The sequence below is a fragment of the Lineus longissimus genome, chromosome 7 (assembly GCF_910592395.1).
Source record: "Lineus longissimus chromosome 7, tnLinLong1.2, whole genome shotgun sequence".
NCBI classification, from domain to species: domain Eukaryota; kingdom Metazoa; phylum Nemertea; class Pilidiophora; order Heteronemertea; family Lineidae; genus Lineus; species Lineus longissimus.
Genome location: NC_088314.1, coordinates 20,637,767 through 20,664,564, shown reverse-complemented (window position 1 = coordinate 20,664,564; position 26,798 = coordinate 20,637,767). Strand labels below are relative to the sequence as shown.

Sequence of the window (26,798 nt, the reverse complement as noted above, 5' to 3'; positions counted from 1 at the left end):
GATAAGGGATAATTTTCATGAGGAATTCATGATTGTGACATATTTGTCATTCATCTCAATTTATCACGGTCAATTGAGTTAATGGCTGTTTGGCCATTGGCGGCCACAGTAGGTGATGGTTGTGACCGAATAGAGTGACTTTAGCGCTCCATTGGCAACCACACGTACCATTGGCAACCACACGTACCATTGGCAACCAGTAGTCATGGTTGTGACATCTTGAAACTGGGTTGTGAAGGATTTTTACTCATGTATTGATAATGAGAACATTATACTGGGTTGTGAGACCATGCAGTGTGCTTTGTGGTTGTGACACCAGTAATATTGGTTGTGATCCTCACTCAGTTAATAATGACGGAGACCATCATATTTGATTGTATCAAGTATATCGAGGACCTTCTCCAAAATCTGATTGGGAGACCAGTTGGTTTAGTGGATGTGACACTAAGAGACAGGTTTATGTTATTGGAAGACCATCCTAATGGGTTATGGTGCCAACTCAGCAGCTGGTTGTCAGGCTTTATTGAGAGTTGGAGCACCAGGGCACCGAGTTGTCTTGTACGAGCACAGATAGCTACAAGGAGACGTCAGACAAAGGCAAAGCCTATAGAATATGTCACAATCTTGAACACACATCAAGATGGGGTAGCATGCCTCCCGACAGCTTTACCGCTAGACTATCAAGTGTGTCATACCCTTGAGGAGGGCCAGAAGAGGAGGCGATTATCTTGAAGGGGACTAGCTTTACCGCTGACTATCAAGTGTGTCATACCCTTGAGGAGGGCCAGAAGAGGAGGCGATTATCTTGAAGGGGACTAGCTTTACCGCTGACTATCAAGTGTGTCATACCCTTGAGGAGGGCCAGAAGAGGAGGCGATTATCTTGAAGCGGACTAGCTTTACCGCTAGACTATCAAGTGTGTCATACCCTTGAGGAGGGGCAGAAGAGGATGTGATTATCTTGAAGGGGACTAGCTTTACCGCTAGACTATCAAGTGTGTCATACCCTTGAGGAGGGCCAGAAGAGGAGGCGATTATCTTGAAGGGGACTAGCTTTACCGCTAGACTATCAAGTGTGTCATACCCTTGAGGAGGGCCAGAAGAGGAGGCGATTATCTTGAAGGGGACTAGCTTTACCGCTAGACTATCAAGTGTGTCATACCCTTGAGGAGGGCCAGAAGAGGATGTGATTATCTTGAAGGGGACTAGCTTTACCGCTAGACTATCAAGTGTGTCATACCCTTGAGGAGGGCCAGAAGAGGAGGCGATTATCTTGAAGGGGACTAGCTTTACCGCTAGACTATCAAGTGTGTCATACCCTTGAGGAGGGCCAGAAGAGGATGTGATTATCTTGAAGGGGACTAGCTTTACCGCTAGACTATCAAGTGTGTCATACCCTTGAGGAGGGGCAGAAGAGGAGGCGATTATCTTGAAGGGGACTATCCGAAAGAGTAGAAATATCCTTGTGATGAAGATCAAGGCGAACAAGGCAACTTCTCGTTGTTTCAGTATTTATTCATAATTGGTATAAGTGTATAAATGCGCAGCATACAAAGGTTTATTTACAGTTTGAACACATGGTTTGGTGATATCCCTTCATCTGTAGCAAAATAGTCAACAACAGTATTATGATCAAGTACATGTATACATGAAAGTTCAAATGAAGTAACGATCTATACACAATAATAACAAAACAAAGCACAGTGATTCTAAATGGTATCAAGTACAAGGTCATAAACTGACATGATTATCAAATGAAGATTTGTGTGCAAGTACAACATAACTTGGGTGGGAAAGATGAGCAAAGTGATGTGTTTGATTCTACTTGATTTGAATTTTTATTGGTAACATCACAAGACGTGGGTCTGAAAGCAACCCGAGATTCTAATTGGTAGGACATAGGAATGGGAAGGCACAACAAATTTTGTTTTCGCAAATCACAATTATTTGCAAAATCCGCAGAGACCTGGCAGTTACAGTAAATGAGATTAAGTAGAAGCAAATAATATCTTGCAACAAAATTATCTACAGAGCTCATGGAAAGGAATTATTTACAGAGCTCATTTGAAAATCTCGCCAATTCTGAATCCATCCATCGTGAATTTAAACTAAAGTAGGCAGCACCAGGCAGCACCAGGCATGATAGAGCACTCAATAGAGTGTTAGAAGATTTCTCCTCTTCTAAAAAACCCAGATTAGACAGGTTTTAAGGCGGGTCTTAGCATGTCGCTATCCATCCCACCTTATCAAAGTGTCTCATTTATAATGTCTGGATGATGAGTTTCTTTTTTGCGTCGTGTTGGAATCGATTAACTTGGAAGAGTTCACTGTCGAAGAAGGATGCAAGGTTGGTAATGTTGATCTGGCGGGCCTGCAAAATGAAGGATACCAAGATATTTAAATATGGACACAGCTAATTGCTGTCTGATATAGTTAATAGAGAACGGAGGTAATTGTTTCTAAATTGCTGCTGCCAAAACAAGTGCCAATGGCCTGGGCCATGATCACCATCAAGCACACATGTATGAATAGGCCTTACAAAAGGAAACACCATTGAGCTGCTCAAAAATGCACACTAAATTTCTTTTGAATGTGAATTAAGAACATCTTTCACTGTTTTGAACTCAAAACTCACCTTGTCCACAAAGTCTTTTTCAGAGATTTCGATCTGATCTTGGTCCACTCCATATTTATTCCTCTGAAAGGACATCTGGTCCTGGGCGAGTTGCTTCAGGATGAACAGAAGAAGCTCGTTGTTGTCTCGTCGGAAGCTAAGGTAACGGTTGAAAGTCTGAAATGGAACAGTTAAATGTATCAATGAGGTTTAGAAAACAGGATAGCTCCCGACATCATGGTAGAACAAGTTCTTACGTCTTCTCAAATGAGAGGTTTTCTAGGGACAAATAAAGCTGAGGATGGTGACAGCCGACAGTCACCACCAATAGACTTGAGAGGGAAGTTACCTTTTTCATACTCCTCATGATGCTGAACTTTTGCGTGCTGATGAAGCTCTCCAGCATGATCCGGATCGCCATGTTGACGTCGTCTTCGTTGACGTAATCGCGGAGGTGCATCTTGGCGTGGGACTCCGCCATTCGGATCACGGACTCGATGTGACGGACGGTGATTGGAATGCTGCCAGTCGCCTGAAATATCACAAGGTTGGAAATGTTCTTCTTTGGAGTCAAACACGGGCCTCATAGATCAAGGGGAGGACAAGTGCTTTGAGCAGAGCAAACTGGAAAGGTGCTATACTAACGCAAGCCTTTCTTAACACTTGCCTGAAGTAACTCTCAATGCCTTTACACAGCATCAAACATGTGCATAACGCCTATCAGGCTTGGCTTGAATAATCAGATCAGTGAAACGAGAGTAATTACTAAAGTTTTCCTCACCATGGACTCGCGCCTGAGATCTGAATACATCTTGGCCACCTTGTCTTGGTCCATCTGGTTGAGTTTCGGACTTGCCTTCTCCTTCGCATAGATGAGGTACTTCTTGAGCATGTCCTGAGGAATGAGCTCCAGGTCCGTCTGCTTTGGCAGTTCCTGGAAAGGTGAAGTGAAAAGTTAAAGTACATAGGTGCAGGCAAAGGGGGTTAAGGAGGCAGACCAATACCAACAATGAATTCCTTGCTTCACTGATTGATCACATTAAAACTGATTATGAGGTGAGGTTATGTCACTCCAGATCAAAGTTTAACAGTCAAAGTCACCTACCAGAGGAGCGCCGTTCTCGCCAGCGACCGCATTAGGATGATGTTTCTCGTGGCTTTGTACCACAAATCGCGCCAACAACTCGTCCTGAAATGAGACAGCAGGGTTCTTTAAATTCTGGAAAATACAGACTGAAGCCTAGCCAAACCTCGTCTGTAACAGGTATTCAAATCAGTTTTGTTATTCAAGAGTCAGAAATCAATCCGCACTATCCAAGCAGAAGACATGCCCCACTTGATATGTTGGTGGAGGTAGAGGAATTCTCAAAAGTCCATACTGAGCACGAGCAACAGGAAGTTGATTTGTTTACTTCCAGTAGAGGTTATGTAGGCTTATTCCTAGTCACCAAAAATTCGGATTTTGGAACGTTGGAGATAATTTTTCTGAGTTTAGAACCTGCTTGAAGAGTAATATTGTCTCTTCTGCCAAACTGGCTGAAGTCAGTTGTTTATCCGATGGTGATAAGTGTAAACATTACCTACCTGGACAGGGTCCACAGTGTCCCTAACCACGCACAGGATATCAAAACGAGACAAAATCGGCTCAGTCAGATCTACGTTCTCAGCGAAGGTCAGCGAGGGGTCATATCGGCCACCGATTGGATTAGCTGCGGCAATGACAGCACATCGAGCCTGGAGGGACGTCACGATGCCGGCTTTGGAGATGGAGATGCTCTGTTGTTCCATGGCCTCGTGGATACTAGTACGGTCGGCGTCGTTCATCTGGAATGGAGAGCAGACGCCACCAGCTGATTTCAAGCAAAACAAAAGAACTTTCAAATCTAGATGTTATGATTGACTCATGCATTCCATACCTTGTCAGGCCCAACTTATAAAAGATGGCAGCGCATATCACTTTATAAAGTGCTATATGCCATACGAGTCTTAAATTCAGAAACCGTGGCCGCAGTTTTATCTGTTGGGCAATTAAAGGGCTCATGAACAAGAATAACGAACCCTCACCTTATCAAACTCGTCAATCAAGCAGATGCCCTTATCAGCCAATACAAGAGCACCAGCTTCTAACGTCCATTCCCTCGACACTGGATGGCGCTGTACGTACGCTGTCAGACCAACAGCAGACGCACCCTGTCCCGTGGTGTACACGACCCGTGGCGCTGCCTTCTCCACGTACTTCAGGAACTGCGATTTGGCCGTACCAGGGTCCCCACAGGCAAGGATGTTGATGTCACCTCGTATTTTGTGTTTCCCACCTGGAGAAGGACAGCATATAGTACATTCTTTATGTTGTTTGGCTTGAAATGTTTGGAGGCAATAAACAATGAGGAAGTAAACTCTTGATAAATTTCTGCTGTTGGTTGTAGAACTTTCAGATTTGTTTTTTGGATACGACACTCACCTGGATTTTTTGGTACGCCACTGAACATGGCCAGAGCAATTGCTCTCTTGATGTCATCGTGACCGTAGATAGATGGCGCAATGGAGGCAAAGATCTGCAAAGAAACATTACTTCAATGAATGGATCATCTCGAAATTGTTTGATGCCATGATAAATGAAATGTTTCCATAATTGAAGCATTTCCCCTGTGGGATATTATAGTACTGCAGTTATCACGCACTTCATCCAGGGGAGTATTACTCCAAGTCACTACTCACCCTTTCACCGATTCTCTGATCCTTTGACAAGGCAATAATTGCACGGACGTCTTCGTCAGTCAGCGCCGCCACAGCCATCTTGTCGTCCTTCTTCGTGATGTAATTGGCTTGAATAAGAGTTGCAAACACCGGGAAACCGTTGGCGGTGTTCAATGAACCGTCGTAGTTGTTGTGATATATACCAGTCAGTTCCTGCAAAAAAAGGTTAGAAATTATTGGATAAGATGAGAACGAGTCTGTTTATTATAAGAAAGCAGTCTGATCAGAAATTTCAAGCCCACAAGGCCAGTGGGGACAACTTCAATAAGTTTTGACGACACTGAACTGCTTGTGGCTAGCGATAACTGTGGCCATCATTACTGGAAGAAGTCAAAGAGTCTTTGGACTCAGAACAGACTGACAAATACATCGGAAAACGTACAATTTCGTCACCAGGTTTACATGTGTCGACCAGATCGTCCAACAATATGGCTTCCTTTGATCGAGGCAGACGGCCAGCAGGTACTTTCCCAGGACTCTCTTGGACTGTCACACGCTGGTAGTTTTTATATAAAGTCTGAAAAGAAATTTGAATATCTCATTTATGATGTTTAGTTACCAATTTCAAGTCTACTGAAGGTTTTCTTACAGGGTTCTCTGCAGGGTTTTCTCAATGTAGGATGGTACTCATGATCTTCAAGAAGTTTTGCCAGTGTGCAACTCAAGGTAGGGTGGCCAGCAATTAAAGGTAGGGTGAAAACTGTCTTACCTGTTCCATATTTATTTCAAATGGTCCGATAGACTGACACTCAGGACAAGAGCCTGGTTTGACCTCTTGGTTTTGTGTCTGGTAGAACGGTCCGAGGATAAAGTTACATTTGTTACAGTCGTATTTGATCATGCTTAACTGAGGCAGGACACCTGTCGTACTCGTGACGACCCCGCTGGTACGGATGAGTTGGTTCAAGTGGAGTTGTCTGAAATATGAAAATTCATGGCATCAATCAATGTCGATGTCCGAATGGAATTATTCCATTGTACTGAGAAAGTGATATCAGACACCCATCGAGTTCAAAAAGATTGTCAACTCAATGCCGGGGTATTAACTTAGCCACAACAAACAACCATCAGAATCTTACCTTAGTGACCTTATGTCTTCAACTAGTGGTAACTCGGCAATCCGCACATGAATCTCGTTGACAATCTGGTCGTAGCGAGGGTACATTCCGAGGACTACTTCTTTGGCTGCCTTGAAAGGAGAACGCAAGATTACAAATTACAAGAATACAGCATGCTCCATGTTGACCTTTGTTTTCTTTCACTGGCCACCCTCAAGATACACTTACCTCGTCAAAGATTTTCAACATTTCAGCTGGAGCTTCAGGAAGAAAGTACGCTAAGACCTGTTCAGATGATGCCAGGATGTTGTAATCAACCACTAAACTCTCCTTGTTGGCTGAAAAATAGCATTTGGGACTTTTATACAACAGTGACGGTCAATCTGGAGTCAAGACTAACGAGAGATTGAACATCAGCTCCAACCTGGAGGGTTTTGTTATCTAATTGTGGACCCTCTACCTTGGGTTCAATTCCTTCAACTTCCACACTACAGAGTAATACCAAAGGTCATGATTTCGTATTCAAACTGATGAATAATCTATGAAGAACATGACACTGAAGTGACATGCCACCTGTCATTAAACAAGAGAATGACACTTTTTCCTAGAGGATACCGATTACTGTTACACTGGTATTAGATAGATCCTTACCTTCCACCATTTGGCGTATTTTTTCTTTATACAGATTATGGCCTTTTTCATTGACGAATGTCCGGAGGAAATTTTTAAATCTATTTTTGATTTCTGTTCTTGGTGCCATCATGGAAACCCATTCTTGTACTGAGTGGCCCTTCATATCCTCCAGGTTTTCAATACTTTCAATCATCTGGAATCATAGAAGTGAAAAGGTCTAAGTAACATTTCCTATTTCAAAGAACATTTCCCCATAAAGGGAAAAACTGCCTCTTTATGAGTTGATTTGAGAGATTCTGAGTAATATTGGATGAAAATTGTTGATAATTTTTTCATTTTACCTCGTCATCCTCCACGTCACCTTCAGCAGCTCTCTCAGCCAGACGTCGACGTCTGCTGGGGATCTCATCTTCTTCATCAGATTCCGCTGTAAACAAAAATAAACCATACTGAATTTCAACCAATAACAGAAAAATCCGGATGAAAATATTTTAGAGGAAATGGGATAGGATGTGCTCGAACATGATACTCACCATAAAGGAGACCTCTCCTCATACGGCCGCTAGCAAGACCAAGTTCACGGTCACGCTTTCTCATGGCGGCTTCAGCGTCTTGACGGTCCCCTTCCGACATGGCATCAAAGTCAGCCTCATCATCGAGGGCCTCTGGGTCATAGGTATCCAACTCGGCAATGGGACGGTAGTCTCTGGAAAATGAGAGGTGTTGTGATCAATTTTCTCCAACAATTTTAAGTATTTTCGAGCAAAGTCATCTTCCATCCAGCTGGTAGCGCCATTTGACAGGAGTCATTAATGGCAAATCTCCTTGATGGATTGCCATGGATACACACCTTTCCATATTATCGCCAAAGAGGTCCTCGCCGTCCACATCTTCCTCCTGCTCCCTGTGACCAATCAGGTCTTCCGATTCATCTTCAAATGGCGGCAGGTCACGGCCAGGACTTGACGTTAGCCCATCTCTCTGACTACCATGCCTCCCACGACCACGAGAGGATCGAGATGCTGGGCTGGTCGGAGCAGAGATAGGATCTGAAGAAGGTTCATCCTACAAAAAGATACAATGGAGTTGGGTTAGTATTCACAATCAAGCCTACCAATTCTGCAGACATGGCCTGTATGTAATGACAACAGCTAAGCTCAGCTGACAATACACCAAAACGGCCGCCACAGCGAGATAATTGTCAATTGACATGATGATGATAAAGTCGTCATGACATGACCCCCCCCCCCCCCAGTCATATTGACAAATCATATCCCACAAAATAATTTGCTTAATCAAATGCACTCCTGTGGTGGAAATGATCAAATCTCATTTGACATGAACCTGTACAATGGTTAAATTAAAAGAACTAAGGTTAAATTTCATGTGTAGGCTAGTACAATTGTTGAAAAAAAGAGGGCGCCGGTAAAAATTAAAGGGGTAAGCCACATTCTGCCCACAATCATGAACAATGAACACGAATTAAAACGATTGTGGAAGACGACACTCAGTGTTGACAAGTCCTACAGGTTCTTGGGAGGATTATCATATCATATGATCATACATGATGAAAATAAACGTTTGTAATATTGTACAAATGATGGATGAAAGTTGGTGTTGGTCTTCAATGAAAAACATACCGCCATTGTTAAATGTCCGTGATCGAAAAACGCGGGAAATTTTGCCGGTCAAAGGTCAAGGAGAATACACGAAAATAGGTCTTTCATGTTCTTGCTTAAAATCACATTACAATGGTACAGTGTTGTATAAGATGGTATAAACATTTACGAGGTACTTGTTTATTAATAATTACTAGAGCATATTTTAAAAGAAACCAACAGATTGCAGCGAATGGATACAAATATATCACTCCGTGTAGCAATCTCCCGGGCGCCGGGTCAAATGTCCAATTTACATGCACCCGCTGAACTTGTCACATAGTCCCTCTGCCACAGTTTGATCGTCCACACACTGATCCAGGGTTTATAGTGCGCTGCTTGTAACCTATATTGAAAAGCCTTCTTGATATGTTTCGATAAAAAAACATTTTAAGGATGTCATGATAGTTTTTTTCATAACACTGTGAAGTGTATTTGTGTCAAACAGATGCGTAATAAAGATATAGATTTTAACAATGAATGGCGCAGTCATGGGGATTGTTCCCATTGTTGAGAGGTGACTGGCGAGCCAACCGTGGCAGAGACAGTAGGTCGAGTGAGGCTTAACAGCGATTTTCACCATTGACGACGCTTGGAGAATGTCCATTTTGAGAAACCGCAGACCAAATTTGTATTCAATATATTTCCATCATATGTTGTTTCATGACAATATCATTCAAGTCACAATTACATTATAGAATTATTATATTATATTTATCATATCAAGTTCACTTTAATGCGATTTATTGCTTAAAAGTATAAATACATTTTGTCCGTAGACTAAGTCAAGTAAAAGTGTCTGCTTTCCGCTCTGTTGACATTGATAAAATTCTCAATTTTTAATCCGTCTTAATCTGCGATATTAAGTCATGTTATGAAACAAGAAGTTGTCAGTGAGAATCTATACAACTAAGACTTACAAGTAGTATCGCAATTTAGCTGCAAGAATGGACGATTTGTTGAAAAAAGAGTTAAATTCATCTACCATAGAATTGGTTGGCAAAACCAGAGGTGGAGTTGTAAATAACTCTGCTGTTTACTTGACAGATGATGGCACGAAGTACTTTGCAAAATTCAATACTAACCCAGAGGTTTGTTGATCTGTTGTTATCATAGGCTTAAGTATTGTGGTTAATAATGGGTTTGTATCATGTATGATTGTATGTACCCTGACTGAACTGTGGGGCCTGTACAAGCTTTAGGAAGGATGCTTTTAGATAGTGAAGTAATGACGTTGGGTGATATGAATAAAGACTAGCAAATGCTTTTATCTAAATCTCCATGTACATTTAGTATGATTTACACTAGGCCTTCCTGTACAAAAGCGGAGTAAAAGCATTTGCTAGTCTTTATTCATATCATCCATTAATGTCTCAGACTCAGTCGATGTCATACAACACATGTCACGGACTGTTGTGTAGGCCTCAGCAAAACACGTCAAAGGAGGTTGACGGTCTCAGTGTCCAGGCAGAGTACCAAGTAGAAGCAGAAGAAATCCTTGGGTTGAGGCATTTCGCGTCACAACAGCTCCGCCGTTGCACCGCATACCGTAGTGGCACAACCAAGGGTCTGCCACTGCGCTGTGTGATCCACGGTATCCAAGTTCATGCTCTCACTCACACTCCATCAGATTGTAAATGTTTTGCGGGGATGATCTTACAGTGTACCCTCTTAATCTTATTCTTAACTAATTTGAGTGTTGACATAGATGGTGAACAGCTCCATCACTGGGCTTCAACATTTGCATTGAATTTGAAGAACGTGGCTGTACTGAACTAAATGAGTAGGTGGTATCAAGAAAATCCACTAGTTGAAGGAGAAAATACTTCCATTGACATTGTCCTATACCTTATATCTAACTATCGGCTTGTGATCATCTGTCTTCAGACCAAAGCAATGTTCTTCGGAGAAAAGGAAAGTTTGTTATCCATCACAGCAACTGAGGCCATCCGAGTTCCGAAAATAATAAAGGTAGTGTAGCTCCTGTAGTTAACCTCTTTCATCACAGGGGACAAGGGGATAGATAGATCTGATGCAAGTGATAGTCAGCAAAAGAAGATGTGCCTCGGAGATAAGGGGCCTCCAGTTTTTTTCATCAATTTTCTGAAATGCATGGTCAATTTTAAAGAATTTTCTCAAATAAGGGCCAACCCCTATAACTCTTTCTTCACACCCTATCTATTTTGCAGTTGGTTGATCATCCATCGGGACATGGGGCCGTTTCCATCATGGAATACCTGGATGGGCTAGAGCGTCTTTCAACTGAAGAAATGTGGGCCCAGCTGGGAGACCGATTTGGCAAGTAAGTCTATCAGTTGGTGGGTTGGCTTTAAGTTGTTTATTAGATTGAGTAAACTATAGAGTCAGGGACATGGCGAGTTATTTAGATAAGAACAAATGTCGTCAGTTGTGAGCATTTAGTTTCTGGATATAGTGTTAAGCCTACGGTCGGCCATGTTGGATGGCAGAACAATGATTTGTCGTGCCTGACTAAACTGAATCAAATGCTGTCATGGTCATATGGGTTTGCTTTCTTTTGTCTGTCCCTCCAGAATGGGAGGTGATGACGTCAGGTGAAACCACTCTTTTGTATTGTTGATGGAATGGAAAGCATATGATGCAAACATATTTAAGTATTATAGACCACTTCTTTATTTCTTGAGCCTATGATTGCAATACTTTAGAAATTTGAGTTGAACAGGACAAGTGTTAATTAAAAAAATAATAACAACATAATTCCCTTTCCAGATTACACAGCCACAATATAAAGCTGCTTAAAAAGAAAGAGGAGAGCACTTCCACAGTCCATTCTAATGAAAGCGAGGCAGTACACAAGTTTGGATATCACTGTGATACATTTCTTGGAAGATTTACTCCTGGAAAAGGATGGTCTTCCAGCTGGCTGGTGAGTAATGACCCCCTGTGCGATCAGATCTGAAATCCAAAACGCTCAATCGACTGAAAGTGGAATTCCTTGCCATTTCATCAGCATGTTGAATGAAGCATCCACCAAGATTGTCTTGTTCACGAAGTATTGGTTCTGAGTCTTTAATCCATGGTATCTTTTGAGATTACTTGACTAAATGTGCGACGACATCTGCAATGAACTCAAAACGTTTTGTCACTTAGTTTATGTTTTCAGTGTTTCTGATTTCAGGAGTATTTTTCACGAGAAATTCTCAAACCTGTGTTCACTATAATTGACTGGGAGTTCCATGACCAAGAAGTGCGGGAGTTGTGGTCTGAATTACAGCTGTTGCTTCCAAAATTCTTTCAAGATACAGAAATTCTTCCATCTCTTCTTCATGGAGATTTGTGTGTTGTTAATGTGGGCCATATTGGCACGGAAGTCGGTAAGAAAATTAGTTGCTTATGGTGAAACTATTGTGACTATAGCACTGGCACTAACAGGACTGCAAAAATACACTTGATGACATGAAATTGATGCCAAATGGCAAAATTGATGCCAGATTGCAATTTTTTCAGAAAAGCAACAGGTCATAAAAACAGGTGGTCTGGTTTGTGGTGAAGGATGATTTCTGTTCTCCTTTCAATATGAACAAAGTGAAGTATTCAATTGTGTTGCGTCTGTCGCTCCCTTAACCTCATTCTCCATTTTCATTTCTAGTAACCTATGATGCTGCCTGTATCTATGGCGATGCTGAATTTGACTTTATTCAAGTCTATGAGGATGACTTCAGGTCGAAATTTCACGAATCCTTTTTCAAAGCATATCGACAGCACATGCCATTGGACAAGACGTCAGAAAATCGTCGTAAACTCTACCACTTGTTTAGTCTGGCCATCTATTGGATTCATGGTCATAGCACACTCCGTGACAAGACAGCTGAGTGTATGCACGAGTTAATTGCACTGGCAAAAACTTTGTAAGGGGACCCAGCATCTTGTAACCAGATAGGATGTATCACTCATTTAATTAGGCAACAAACGTTGTCATCTGGTGGAAATAGTCAAGATTTTGATAAGAGTGCAGGTCACCTGCTTCAGTGATATGATACATGTATGCTTGACATAATTGTATTTATGTGATTATCATTCATTTAAGAATTCTATCTATTTGATGCATTTTATTCCAGAAATGGAAACATTCCTGTAAGTTGTCTGATTTCAAATATGGTAATCTGGTGTTTTTAAGGTGGTATTGTAGTGAATGATTCATACTGATGTCAGAATGACATCATTGTCCATATATAATGTTACATATAGTGTATTCCTCTGATATACATACACCTGTGTGTCTGTACTTAATGTTATTTATCCTGGATGCAAGTATGAATATGTTTGTTGAGTTTACCTTATAACGGTTCTGCTGATTAAAGTCGGTATGTCTTTGTACAGTTGTTGATCCTGCAATAATGACTTTGATTTGTTGTGATGTCTTGAAGTTAATGTCTGTGTTGACACATGATTGTAAATGTTAGGACTTATTCTCAGCCTAATATTCTCTTCCTTATTTCGCAAGTTATTACCACGGTGAAAATGGATTATTTTCCTTTATTTTTACCAAATTTCATGAAAAAAACTGACTTGGAGTATCTCTTCATGAACTTATTTATGTTGACATATTGTTGTCTTCCCAAAGAACTTGATGCTATCAATAGTTTCAAATGGATAGTTCTAGCAGATGCAAGATTGTTTTTGAACTCCTGAAATGAATGAGAGGACATTACGTGCCACTGAATTGTGGGTATTTAGGAATCTATAATGTTGGTCAATTTCTTTGTACTGTGTAAGAATTTATTTGACATGGCTTTGCATTTATAACGTAGAACAAATGTGTCTTCAAAGAATATTTTCATTAACAAAGAGAGAGAGTGATTATTTTACAAGCTTTGGCAAAAGATCATGATATTTTTTCTGCATTTTTTTTTGCTTTATAGTGGTGCTTTGTAATTGTGGGGGGCCAAGTGTGTGAAAATTTTAAACCAAAGGAGCAGCATGAATTAATCATGCCAACTATGAAATGATGCTGTTCCTTAATAGAGGGTGCTAGAGGTTCAAGACTGGCGCATGTGACAGGTGGAGTAGCAACACTTAAACTGTTTCAAAAGATGAATTGTGTATACAAATTAGCACTGCTATGGGGCATGCTGGATGTAATGTTATATATTTCGTCAGATTTTAGTATTGTTTGATTCTGTCAGGTGACAGAGCTTCTTCCATTCCAAAAAATAATGACACTGGCAATATATTTATAGCTGTAGTTTCTTTCTTTTACACCGGAATGATTTATTAATAAACTGTTGAAATTATAGACATTTGTATGTTTTTTTTCCCACTTAATGCCAACCATGTTCTCTGCTTCTGCGTTCGACTGTGATCTAACTCTGAACTAGATCTCAGACTGGGCTGGGCACAATGTCTCAGTGTCTCTTGCCCCTCAGACACTTCAAAAATGAGACTGATATTGTTGTGACATTGTATCCTTACCAGACATAGGGTCAAGGGAGACGCTCTGCCGTTATTCTAATTCTAATGGGACATGGATTCAACATCCACCGTCTCCAGAATACATTAGTTTTCAAGGTTGAGTGTGACTTTTTCCCAAAGCAACAAGGATTGGTGTGGCCTGACCTCTTGGTTTGCAAACAGTTGCTAAAACATCTCAGTTTGATGGGTGGTTGTGACATTGTCTCCAATCTAACTGTCACATCTGACAATGGCATTGGTGGTTGAGACAATTCACCAATGAGGCCAATGATTCTTACTTCCCCTCAAGGGTTGGTACGACCTCTAGTATGAGTGGTGACAACATCTCCTATGGCATGGTTGTTACATCTTGCAAACGATGACATTTTTGGACCAAAGTGATCAATCCTATTTGCCTTGTCTTGTAAATAGTTGCCAAAATTTCTTGAATAGAACTTGACAGAACTTGATAGAACTTGTCTTTGATGTACCAAATGGCATGTGAACAATGGCTTCAGCCTTGCCTGCTGCTGCTGGTCTGACAAATTCAAAGTTTTTGATGGTTGAGACTCTTTAACCCAAACCCTTATGCATCAACTTACTGTTACAATTATGGTTGTGACAAATATGGATTTTTCTGATACAACATGGAGATATCCCAAAAATTCATATGTTTGTGACAATTTCCAAAGTGATATAGGAAAGTTGTGATCTCGGATGTGACGCTGTCTGGCCTGGTTACTCTGGCCAAGACAACTCGATCATGTTCAGACTTGCTTGGTTGTGACTTAGTCTTAGGACAATCAATCCTGATTGAGGAGGACAATCAATCCTGATTGATTATCCTTAGGTTGTAACAGGTCTTCTACTTTCTTTGCCTGGATGTTAAACATATAGGCTGCTTGAAACAAAGCACAAATCAAGAAAATAATAATTAAATCATGAGTGGGAGTGGAATGTCAATTGTTTAGTCACACAAAGACACTAGATAGTGGCGGCCTCTGACGGTCTTCTTAGTTAACAGGTGCCCGTTTTCGTCCACGAAAAGTCCGAAAATATGAAGTTCATTCAAATAAGGGGAAAGTGCTTCACGAATCAGATGACGATACAATATATGATAAAATTACAAGAGACAGTTGGATCTACTGAAAAGCATGTTTATTTCAGTCTAAATCCCAAGTTATAGTGGAGCACTTCTTTGCCACGCATGGATATCCAACATGGCTCTCACAAATATTCATCCGCAAATGAACTACTTTCACGTCAGTGAACGGCCGCCATCGCATATCGTGAGGACCGTAGTTTTGGATTAGGCCTTAATACTGAATATTTTCCTTAGATAGAACCATTTGATATAAAAATGGATCACATAAATAGGTAGAGCGTAGCTCGGAACGGTGTTCTGTGCCGTTTTGAAGCCCAGTTGTTGGGTTCACTTCGATTTTGGAGTATTATTTGGTAGGGATCGTTGTGTCTTCTATGCACACAGTGCATCAGCTGTACATTTTCACGACCACGACCACGTCGAGATCATGTCTGCTGGCAAGCCTTTTGTGGCAGATTTTGTTCTTTCGAACACAAACTTTGGATTAAAGGAGGACGTGACTGTGTGGTCAAAGATCTGTGATACGGATATATAGTTTTTGTAGTAGATTGTGATCACTTTTGCTTCAAACATCAGTGGTGTTTTGAGGAGTGTTGTGTTCACACTTCACATGACAAGTTCTCTCTGTCTGCAAACCCATTACCAAGTGAAAATGGCGTCGTGTGGTTTGCAAACGAGTTGTCAAGTCTTCCATACTGTGTTGGTATACTGTAATCAAGACCAAAGACTATAGCATAGCTTGGTCTTGTTGGATAGTGTTATGATGAGTAAGGGTGGTCATGCGCACCCTGTGAATGGGGAGGTAGCGTCAAAGAAGGATACTAGCGATAGCGAACATCATAGTGGAGAGTCTGAGGTGACAACGCCTTCAAAAACTAGTTCAAAAAGTTCAGCGAAGTTTGGAATAACGAAGAAGTCCACACCTGTCAAAACATCAAGTTCCAATGGTCATTGCTTAGATCGGGAAAAATCCACAAGTACTACTAACATCAAGTCTGGTTTGCCAAAGGGGACCTCAGAAGTTCGTCCGCAACCGGAAAGTACCATTCGTAGCGGTTTAGGAATAAAAAGCGGTAAAGATTTGAGGATGGCTACAGGAAGCAGTGCGAAGAAGGAGAATGGGACCACAAAACGTAATGAGCAAAACTTGTCATCGACGCAAACAATGGCACCTCCAAAGCCTGCCGGTAATCGCTTTGGTAGATTCAAAGTCAGTCGTGTCCCCGTACCATCTTATGACACAACTCACGACTCCAGCAGTGATGGGGGAGAAGCACCTGCCTACTCTGGAGCCATTCATTCCGGAGCCAAGGAGAGCCATCATAAAAGTGCATTCCGACCACCTACCGGTAAACGGGGGGTCGTCCAAAACATCAGTGATCGATCCGAGTTAAAAGCCCATAAGTATAATGTAGATTTTGCTCCGGAGCGTGCAAATAAGTCCGCTCTGCGTTGGAAAAGTAGTAATGGAGACGAGAAGTCACATGTAAAGAAACAGGTTACCATAATTGAGGATAAGAAAATTATCGCGGCCGGAACTGTGGAAGATGCAAAAATAGATAGCAGTTTGGACAAGGAAAGTAGTCCGCTGCAAGATGCATTGGATAAAACTGCTGATGTCAAGAAATTGAGTGATGAGGAGTTGGAAAAAAAGGAAGGTGTGCCGGAAAAATTTGTTGAAAAAGAGGAGCCAGACGAAAAGGCTGTTGCTGCATCTCCGAATAATACTTTCTTGAAGTTTGACATTGAAATTGGACGTGGATCGTTCAAGACGGTTTTCAAGGGCCTGGATACTGAAACTGGTGTAGCGGTGGCGTGGTGTGAATTACAGGTATAAATCAAGCCCTTTTTTATGAAGCGCCATAAGAGTATGAGGGAGGTTACCAGGACGTGTTGTCCTTGATGTTTAGCCCTAACGGTGACATGGTGCACAGAGGCCATGGTGGTCTGGGAGGTTGAAGTGATGTCCTTTCTGTGGCATAGGCCATCACTTCAACCTCCCAGACCACCATGGCCTCCAGGACATCTCCATCCACGTCCTCGAATTATGCACATCGCTCCAGATGGCACAACCGCAAAGGCCACAAGACTCTCCAGAGAGTCTTTCTGGATCCATCGTCTGCGCACCATGTTGCCGTTAGGACACAACATCAAGGACAACACGTCCTGGTAACCTCCCTCATACTCTTCTGGCATTTCCATCATTTCATTTTCCGTATGAGCCCAGGTCACCTCCACTCTCGCATCAATACACCACTTGATGTTGTCACTAATCATAAAGTATCGTTACCACGCTCACAGCAGGGGTATCTCACAGAACCCCAGTCCATAAAACCACCTCTCCATGTCCATCTATGCTGAAATAATTAGAAACCATTTTATTTCCCATTGCTGAGCCAAACAGCCACAACCCCCACAGGTGACGACATAAGGGACACCAGACGTCTCTCCAACAAGGTGGAGACGTCAGGACGTAAGGGACACTGCAACGGTACTCTGCCCGATTTGACGCCCCGTCAGTCACAACGGTATTATCCTTTGACGACAAAGCACGTAAAATCCGTCTCCGTTTCGATGACCACAAGAAAAAAGACGATTATCGTTGCATGTGATTTTAATCGCACATGTAGCAGGGATTTATATGTCAATTGCTTGTTTGTGGCTGCTGAAGTCTCACTCAGTATGTTACTGTAAAAGGCTTTTCAGTTTCACTTTCAGGCCAGGGTGAACGTAAGCGGGCCTTGTTCTGGTTCTGAAACTACAGAAGTGATATCTGGGATTTCCACGCGAAATGCAAAATGGAAATAACGGTGGAATAACCAACATGTTTTAATTTAAGCATTTTTTATAGTTTTTATAACTTTTTGTTTCAGGTGGTTCCAGTTCACATCAGAGATGTGGTTGAATAATGCACAGCAAGGCTGAATTGAACTCTCAGTTTATGGTCAAGACTAAGTACATGTAGGCCTACATAATGTGATGGAGCATGACACGTCACTATGTCTCAGTCTATTTCTGGAGACAAATGTAGGTCGGATCTAGTACTGTTATCAAGACATGCTCGATATGTTTGATAAAAAAGACCTGATCAGTGAGGTCAATTGCTGAATGAACAAGTCTTGTTAGAGTGTCTGAGAGAGCATGTACAGATTAGTCAGTTATTGACTTGGTGTTCCTTACATGAAATCTTTTGACCGTGTCAAAAGCACACTACAAATATTGGATATGTGACTTTAAATTGTTGAAAGAGAAAGGTCTCATCATTATTGACATTGATTGGCCTTTCAGTCCAAATTACCATCACATTCACCTGGTTTATAGGGGCCTCTTTTATCTATGTAAATTCTTGCTTCACATTAGTACCATGTTGGTCAAGTGGGCAATGTCGGTGATTTTGAAAGTCCTGATCTTGCGCTTCAGTCAATCAGTCGACACTGCCGAAACACGCCTTGTGTTCTTGAGCTAACATTCCCTGGCAAAGCTATTTTTGGCTCAACTCGTGCCAGACAGACAAGTGATGCTACGAGTACAATCGGTGTGTAGGCGATGTTTGGAGTACAGTATCATATTGGTCTTGCTTCCAATCCAATATTGGTGATGTCAGCATTGATGGTTGCAGACAGTTCTTTAGGGTGTTTATCGTTGAGACTAGTAAGAGTAAAGAAAGGGGTAAAAAAGGACCTGTATAAATACAATTTGTACGGTACATTGTACATATTACAATGTGAGCATATTGGCAGTGTTGCTCGAAACGTCATTCTTATTCAGTGAATTATTTGTTTTGATCTAAATTCTGGCCAAGCATACATGAACTATAATGGATTGTGATATCAGGTCCAAGGTAGATTATGGAACAAAATGAATAATTCCGTTATAAAACCAATCGTTTGTTTTTCCCTTGCAAATTGTACATGTAACATTTCATCATCATTTGCTATCACGTGCATGTACAGTCCCTTCATGTAGGTAGATGTACATATGTATGAGTCTCTGACTATCGATGACATCTGTGGGATATTCTGGGAAGTAATTTTCACTATATCTGGAAAGACCCCACCCCGCAGCATTCCGTCTAAAACAGCAAGCTGAGCATGTGCATGTTCTTAGCCATGTTATCTGCAGACTAATTCCAGTATGGTTCATTGGTTGACTTAGTGACCTTTCGTTTACCAACAACCTCATCAATCTAATTCAACATGTCAAGATGGGCATCTTGATCCTTCCTTATCATTTGAGATCTCTCTTGGCCTTGCTACTGCTCTCATCTCATCAAACTATTCATCAATCTCTTCAGAATTTCTAGTTTGAAAAATGTCAAATCTCCTCTGAGTCTTGGCTTGTTTACCACACCCATGTCATGAAATGTTTCTAAACAGAATGTAGTTTTTGAGAAGTTGACAGAGTGCTGAGGCAGAGAGAGAGAGTAGATTCTTGAAGCGTGCTTCATAGCATCAGTCGGTACAACATGGCCATTAACTGATTTGTCGTTTTCAGGAAATGGGAATGATTTTACATCCTGAAGGTATTAGCACAGACTGGCTTGACTTCAAGAGAATTTCGACTAGCTTAAAGATGTCAAAGCAAGAAAGGTTGTTTTACTACACTTGTACATATAGGCAACCATTATTCAGAAATTTAAAGCTACAAAATCTCCCTACTAATTTCAGGATAAGAAATGGAATAAGAGTGAGTGGCAACGGTTCAAAGAAGAGGCGGAAATGCTGAAGGAACTGAAGCACCCGAATATCGTGACATTTTTCGATTCCTGGGAAGAGTTGACACAACGTGGACGTAAGATTATTGTGCTGGTCACAGAGCTGATGACATCTGGGACGCTGAAAACGTAAGTTTTATGACATTTACTCTTTAGCTTTTTGGGTTGTCATTTCATGGAAATACGAGTTACTGTATTAACACAATGTAAAAAAGTGTGTTGATAATAAAAGAGAAGGACGATAGTTCAGCATTCCTTGTGTCAACTTGGTATGGGGTCTCTGATCGTTTACAAGTTAGTGTCCATGTGAAGGTTGCCTGAAATGCCTGTAGTTTCTGGTGTTTACAGTACATGACAAACTGTATACTCGGGTTGGACTCACTTGGTTATGATGACTCCAATATGGAATCAAAAGAACTGTGTATTTTCAGTTCATTGAGTTCTCCCAACCAATCTTTTATCTTGGTCTCAGTTCGGAATGGGTGGAATGTCTAGTAGATGATGTTGGACCACATTGGCCTGCACTGAAACTTACAATATATGCAAGATGTTCTGTTCTATATGCAGGAAGTAGGCCAAAAGTGGTTAACGAACCAATGGTATGGCCTATAAATAATCTGACATTGGATTAGTGTTTCAAAAGTTCAATTAACCAACACTCAACAAGCGGATAGCGGAAATGAGCTTCCACTGGTTGAGTTATATGTCTGACTCGGAATCATAATTGGTGAAAATTTGCAAGTAATCAAGAATCAACTGAACGTGCTTTGTTGTAACTTGTATGTAATTGGTTGGTCTGGTTCTCCATTTGCCTGCGGAAATAAAGGGGGGGTTTGTATGACGTATCACCGATCCCCGGAGTGCCAAAAGTGGCAACAGATCATGAGCAGTGCTGCCAGAAACTGGTGTATAAATGCCTGGCAGGACTGAATAACTGATTCTTGCCATGCCAAGACAGAATGGTTTTGGCTATAACTGATTTAGGGTTGGTGCCAAGCTTCTGAGGAGTCGCATTCTGCATACACACTGCTTCAGAGTCTGCATAATCTGGCAGTTGTTTGGAGTCGGTGAGGATAGAGAAGGGAACAAACTGTTTCTTGACTCTTCAGGGCTTTCCTATCACATGGAAGATTGTTGGTGTAGGGTGTAGCTTTCTGTCGCCTGCAGGCTCACTGGTCAAGCTCGTTGTCAGGGGAGAAATCAGCTTTCGTGCATTGGTTTAGGTATTGAGTGGTTTCACCTGACGTCATCACCGGCCATGGAGAGGCAGACAAAAGAAAGCAAGCCCAAATGACCATAACAGCATTTGATTCAGTCTTAAAATCTTTGTTCTGCCCTCCAACATGGCTGACCATGAAAATGCTCTGATCCTTCTGGTCTCATCGATCCCCCCTCAGTTCAGTGAACATTGCAGTATCAAAGATTCATAGTTCAGTCTGGTTTTATATCTGACAATGTTATGATATCCCATGCCCTGACAAGGGATATTCAAGTGGGATTGAGTTGGCTCTTGAGCGTGAGGTTAATTTGATACAGCCTATAAAATCTGAATATGAATTATTGATTTTGACACTGTGGATTTGTGCAAGTGTCTGGTAACACTAACAGACAAAGCTCATGATCCATGACAGCTGATCAGAATAGGCGCCATGACAATGGGCAGTTTTTTAATCGGTACTGACACTGACTTTTTATGTGCCGCATGGTTACAGGACAACACTGCTACAACATTTTCATCGGGCGAAATTGCATTCGTTCATTGGCCTCCGAGATCATTCATACGGTATCAATGAATCGGCTGGCTAGAACAGCAAGTACATGTATGATTTTGAAAAGGCACCTCCTCACTGAAAGTGAACCTCTGTCCCCATTAGTGGCAAACCTTCATTGTTGGGATGACCTGGTTGTCGTTGGTCACATGGACCTGGACATGTTTTCATATCATAATTTACGATTTGATTCCATGGCAATCAGGTTTGTGAAATGTGGGCCAGTAGTACACCACAGAGCAATAAATCTCTTATTATAATAGTGTGGCACAATTTCACAGGGATTATTATTCATGAGATTAAAATAATCTGCACGTGCTTCAGTGTTGGTTCATTGCCAGAGGGCTAGTGGCAGCAACTGCATCTTTCCAGGTTTCAAGAGAAACTGCTGGTATCCAAGTGTGACGAGTTTCCTTCTATATGTTTCCTTAGGTTCAGCTCCGCCTGTATGCCAGAGGCAACAACATCTCTTATCCAGTTCCTCAATGATAAGATACATTCCGCATGCTATATTGGTATCAGTACACAAACCTACAGCTATAGCATTGTCCTATCGTGCTACTCTTTGCCTTGCTACCTCAATAAAACACCAAGTTTATCTACCTTGAAACATGATCCTGTTTGTGGTTGATAGCCAGCTTTTGTGATAGGCCAGTAACTTTGACAATGTTTGATATCACAGTCAGCGCTGCTGACCTAGGGCCAACATGCTGCCCCTCCCCTGCTTTGATATATATTGTCATTTCTTGGCTATGAGCTGTCTGCCTAAGTTTTGGGATGGGGAAAAGAACCAAATGTCTGATCGTGTTTTTTGTAACCGAGCCCTATTTTCCTTTTAGGACAAAGGGTCTGGTCTTACATCATACAAAATATTATTCCCTTCAGATTATAACAACAGTATTTGATCAATATCATGAATTAGAAATACAAGTGTTGGTGACTGCTAATTGAATTTGGGTTTCTCTTTGTATCGCAGAAAAAAAGCATTTTTATGTCCCTGTAAGGAAGAAGTCTGAGGTGTGAAGCCTTAGGTTGGCTTGGGGTTTACTCAGTGATAGCAAAGTTTTATGGCAAAATCTTCATGTTCAATTCGTGCTGAGCTCTGTCACCATGAACATCAATCCAAAAGCATTCCTTGGGATGCGTTTAAACCACTTGAATGGAAATATCAACTGATTTGATGATGTCATCTTGTAAATGTTGGTCTGTGTTGCTGACGCTGACGCTGGATGAATGATGCACACAGTTGTTGGTCGTGATGATTGACAGTTATTGATTGGGGCGTCCGATAATCGGATAATGGCGTGGAGTCATAATTGCTGGAAGCTAGCTAATCCATTCCAGTTGAATCAGTTGTTTTTTAACATCTTTCTTCAGTTCAGTAGGGAAGCCCATTGGAAATGAGAAAGCAGCTTATGAAATATCGTATTAGACAGCGCTGACACTGGCCATGAACAGTGTCATAAATGAAGGGGAAGAATATTCTATTCTAGGCACGTGTGCATGTCACTTGGCCTAGTCTATAAATAGCCAGAGTGGTTTTATTACCATGCCCTGGCATCAATCCAGCACCTCATTTATTGTTGCACAATGTTATTTCTTCACTGCTTTCCTACCAATATGACAGTGGAGTCATGTAACAACCACAACCTCGCCTTCTTCAGACCACCAGAACAGATTAGGTGGGATCATCCACCTCCACATTCAGCTGTGGTCTCAAATCTCGCACCGATCTCGGCACTCAAAGAGGTATTATACGGTGACAAAGCTGGTTGGCAGGCTTTCATAACGGAAACTCACGCATTATATCAGCATTCAGCTCATGTGAATTGAAATAAGAAATTATGGTAGTGTGGGTGGGAGACGGATGTTAAAAGTTCATGGCTGATTGATATGAATTTTAAAATGACCAATCCTTGTTGTGGGCTGGCCTGTGTAGAGAAGGGCGTAATGTGAATGGTCTTGTGCATGTGAATAACAAGTCAGTCCCTGGTCAATGGTGCACTATTACTTTTTGGGAGTAGGTCGATGAACAAAAGATTAGAAAGAGGATTGGAAGTGCAGTTTCTTCCAGTTGGCTAAATGCGTAGGAGTTTTCAAGAAGGAACAATGTCAAAAAAGGAGCTACATTGACATCAGTGGATATCAGTGTGGTTTTTAGCTGGCACCAATTATGGGCATTGACCTGGACTTATGATGTTACTAACGGGTCCAGTTTCCTAGCCAGATATACGTCAAAATTAAAACGCACCACATGCAACCAAGGCAAGGGTTGCCTCTTGCTCACATCATGTTCTTGAAGAGTAGAGCATTCATGTGCAGTTTTGTGAGGCATGTCGGCTGTCTGCCAAAGCCAGGTACACATGTATCGATATCATTGAAAAGAGATATTTTCAACAAGATGATGTTATGCGGGTTTTGAGAGTTCAGTTATACTTTTATAAAAAGTAAAAAGTGTTCTAAAAGAGATCCTTTGAAGAACTGACTTCTAAATTTTATTCAGATATCAACAGAAACTTGTCCCTCCTTGTTCGAACAGGTTCGCCAATCTATTGTTGTTGTTGAACGACATTGTAACATATTGAATATTCATAAAGACCTCTTGAGTGTAATGGTTTTTGATGTGGTATCAATTCAATAGGTCAACATGCCCAGAACATTGGTGACTTTGCTCTTCAGCTGCTCCAGAGCCTGCGTTCAAGGAGCTCAATATCTTGTTGAGAGTGAATGATTTTGAAAGTTCGACAAGTGTTTCTGAAGTAAGTGGTGTGCTTCACAATCACATCATTGGATTCGGGGATGGAAATACTCAAATTTTCACTCAATATTGGAATTGTGAAGAAAAAAAGAGGGGATTTTTTGCTGCAGGATGATGTCTGTAAAAAAAGTGTAACTGTAAGCCTTGTACTCCAACTCCTATTTTGTGATCGCAGTGGTTTCAATTAAATTATCATGCAGGTCACTCAGTTACACCAAATTAACACCAACTGTGTGCCTAAAAAAACACCTTACTCATAGTCGAGTATAAAAAATATCCAGGAATAAATACATACCTTGTTATGGGCTCTCCTCACATCAAATATGTCATGTACATTTTCTAAACCTGTTGCACAAATCAATATGGGAAAAAAGTGCCAGACTAGCAGATATTGATAGTTTGCTGGCAGCTTTCCACAAAGTCGTATTTCAACTTGGCTGTAAATACTATTGACTATGTGCTTCCTCTATGGAATGCATGAGTTTATGCAGTCGAGACTTAAAAATAAGTCAACAAGCCAACAAGTCATGAACAGTGTGTAATGTACTGGTCAGATGTAACATCCCCCATTCGGGGTTTGCAAGATCTGAGTCTGCGTGTAGGAATGTGATATATAAGATATGAAGCGACAAACCACCCTGGCGCTGGCTTGAGAGGGCCGTTGCTAATATGCTTGCTATTCACTGTGCAGATGTGACCAGCTTCATGATGTGACCGATCCGGTTGAGGTCCATCCTGCGTGCAATGTGGACTCGTGGCTCATTCCTCCGATTGATCATCAACTGATCGTGAATCATTGGAGTCTTCATACACAGGAATCTCAAATTGTAATTGATCGATGTCTGATTGAGTACATTATCAATGTTGTCTCTTTCCCGGTGGGATTGCCGAGTTTGCTCATATTGATGGATGAAGCGTGTGATGTCACACGAGAACAATGTGGAAGACACAGTAAGATCGAGACCCACGATGGTCACGATGAAACTTCCTTGTCTTCATCATCTTGAGAGCAAATGGAATTCACAATTTGTTAGAGGATTTCTTGAGATAACAGGGCTGAAGTTCCACAATGACCATCATTGCCATAGACGGTCATCAGAGGCAGAGTCATCAGTCTCTCATCTCCCTTACCAATTTGCATGTTTTTGGCATGTCTGGAAATCTCACAAAATTGCCATGTAGAGAGTAAATTGCAAAATTTCACCGCTGGTTGGTCAAGCCAATTTGTGACCGAAGCAGTTGACCTTTTACTGAACCTGATCAAGCCATGGTGCTGAAAACAAGCCGTAGAGCATCGGAACCGTCTGCCACTGACCGACTGGTAGCTTATTTCAGGGGTAGATAATCAAAGGACTGTGCACTGCAAGTATTTGAAATGCACCTCATCTATCAGTCGTCACCTGATGTTTGAACGGTTGGAATCTGGCTAGACCTACCTGCTTGTTCTTGCCCTGTAATTTCTCGTTGAGTAAGTTCTTTCTGTGAAAAATAAGTTGATGAGAATGGGAAGCAAGTGTATTTGCTTAGTCAGACAGACTCTCAATGAAGGTGTGTGAATTGAAGGTACAAGCCACACGAGTTGAGATGGTGATAGACTGAGTCATCATTGGATGGTGTTGAAAGTGGTTGAGGTTGGGGGGGGGGGCAGAGAACTCTTTCAATATGATATAGAAATGACTGAGACCTGTCTGAAACTGTGAGTTGTTTCTTCCTAATTCCCAGAGCAGACGATACAGCCTTCCTTGGCTACTGGGCAGACGATACAGCCTTCCTTGGCTACTGAGCAGACGATACAGCCTTCCTTGGCTACTGGGCAGACGATACAGCCTTCCTTGGCTACTGAGCAGACGATACAGCCTTCCTTGGCTACTGAGCAGACGATACAGCCTTCCTTGGCTACTGAGCAGACGATACAGCCTTCCTTGGCTACTGGGCAGACGATACAGCGGTGTTATGGTTACCTTCCTTGCATACTTCACAGATAACCTGAATCGAATCCAGGTGAATCCCGATGAGAAATTCTGAGATACATCACCTGGTCTGTCTACCAGAACATTTTGGCAATTCGGAGAATTCGAGTGATGTTGCCCTCTTCGATGTTCGATAATTATCATTATTATTCAGGTCGGAGCTAAAGACTTAGTGAATTGCTTGGCCTATGTTTGCTGTGAAAGAAACAGCAGTAATACGCATGACCACATTAGAGTGAATGCGTAAGAAGAACTGTAGCACTTTCCTTTAAGCTAACGTGGGTGAGAGCCCTTTGCAACAAGTGTCATGATTACACTTGCACAGAAGTTTTT

The 26,798-nt window shown here is 41.6% G+C and overlaps 3 protein-coding genes across 6 annotated transcripts in view; 2 read left to right on the top strand and 1 right to left on the bottom strand.

Moving 5' to 3' along the window:
* Positions 1-1,502: 1,502 nt before the first annotated feature.
* On the bottom strand, positions 1,503-8,716 carry LOC135491456 (DNA replication licensing factor mcm2-like). Its single transcript, XM_064777351.1, has 18 exons — positions 8,702-8,716; positions 7,912-8,126; positions 7,595-7,767; positions 7,403-7,488; positions 7,080-7,254; positions 6,657-6,766; positions 6,450-6,559; positions 6,080-6,287; positions 5,753-5,887; positions 5,332-5,523; positions 5,075-5,168; positions 4,678-4,928; positions 4,198-4,437; positions 3,719-3,802; positions 3,395-3,547; positions 2,963-3,145; positions 2,635-2,790; positions 1,503-2,370 (listed from the first exon to the last, which is right to left on the bottom strand). The coding sequence occupies exons 1-18, from the start codon at positions 8,705-8,707 to the stop codon at positions 2,260-2,262; spliced, it is 2,682 nt and encodes an 893-aa protein (XP_064633421.1). The 5' UTR covers positions 8,708-8,716; the 3' UTR covers positions 1,503-2,259.
* Positions 8,717-9,526: 810 nt separating this feature from the next.
* LOC135491234 (ketosamine-3-kinase-like) lies at positions 9,527-13,994 on the top strand. The gene is made up of 6 exons (XM_064776968.1): positions 9,527-9,810; positions 10,607-10,690; positions 10,909-11,021; positions 11,468-11,624; positions 11,877-12,072; positions 12,348-13,994. The coding sequence occupies exons 1-6, from the start codon at positions 9,667-9,669 to the stop codon at positions 12,608-12,610; spliced, it is 957 nt and encodes a 318-aa protein (XP_064633038.1). The 5' UTR covers positions 9,527-9,666; the 3' UTR covers positions 12,611-13,994.
* A 1,440-nt stretch (positions 13,995-15,434) lies between these two features.
* LOC135491710 (serine/threonine-protein kinase WNK1-like) overlaps positions 15,435-26,798 on the top strand; it is a 59,589-nt gene continuing 48,225 nt past the window's right edge. For all 4 annotated transcript variants that reach the window (XM_064777745.1, XM_064777748.1, XM_064777746.1 and 1 more), the window contains exons 1-2: positions 15,435-17,085; positions 19,922-20,097. In XM_064777745.1, the coding sequence (XP_064633815.1) occupies positions 16,015-17,085; positions 19,922-20,097 (1,247 nt within the window). In that variant the 5' untranslated portion in view covers positions 15,435-16,014. The remainder of the gene's footprint in view (positions 17,086-19,921; positions 20,098-26,798) is intronic.

Excerpts from the sequence above, each read along its gene's own strand:
- LOC135491456 (XM_064777351.1), bottom strand. Across the intron at positions 6,560-6,656 it reads TGTTGAAAATCTTTGACGAG|GCAGCCAAAGAAGTAGTCCT; the intron begins GTAAGTGTATCT and ends TCTCCTTTCAAG. Across the intron at positions 5,169-5,331 it reads ATCAGAGAATCGGTGAAAGG|ATCTTTGCCTCCATTGCGCC; the intron begins GTGAGTAGTGAC and ends GTTTCTTTGCAG.
- LOC135491234 (XM_064776968.1), top strand. The coding sequence starts at position 9,667 with ATGGACGATTTGTTGAAAAAAGAGTTAAATTCATCTACCATAGAATTG. Across the intron at positions 11,022-11,467 it reads CTGGGAGACCGATTTGGCAA|ATTACACAGCCACAATATAA; the intron begins GTAAGTCTATCA and ends TTCCCTTTCCAG. Across the intron at positions 11,625-11,876 it reads GATGGTCTTCCAGCTGGCTG|GAGTATTTTTCACGAGAAAT; the intron begins GTGAGTAATGAC and ends TTCTGATTTCAG.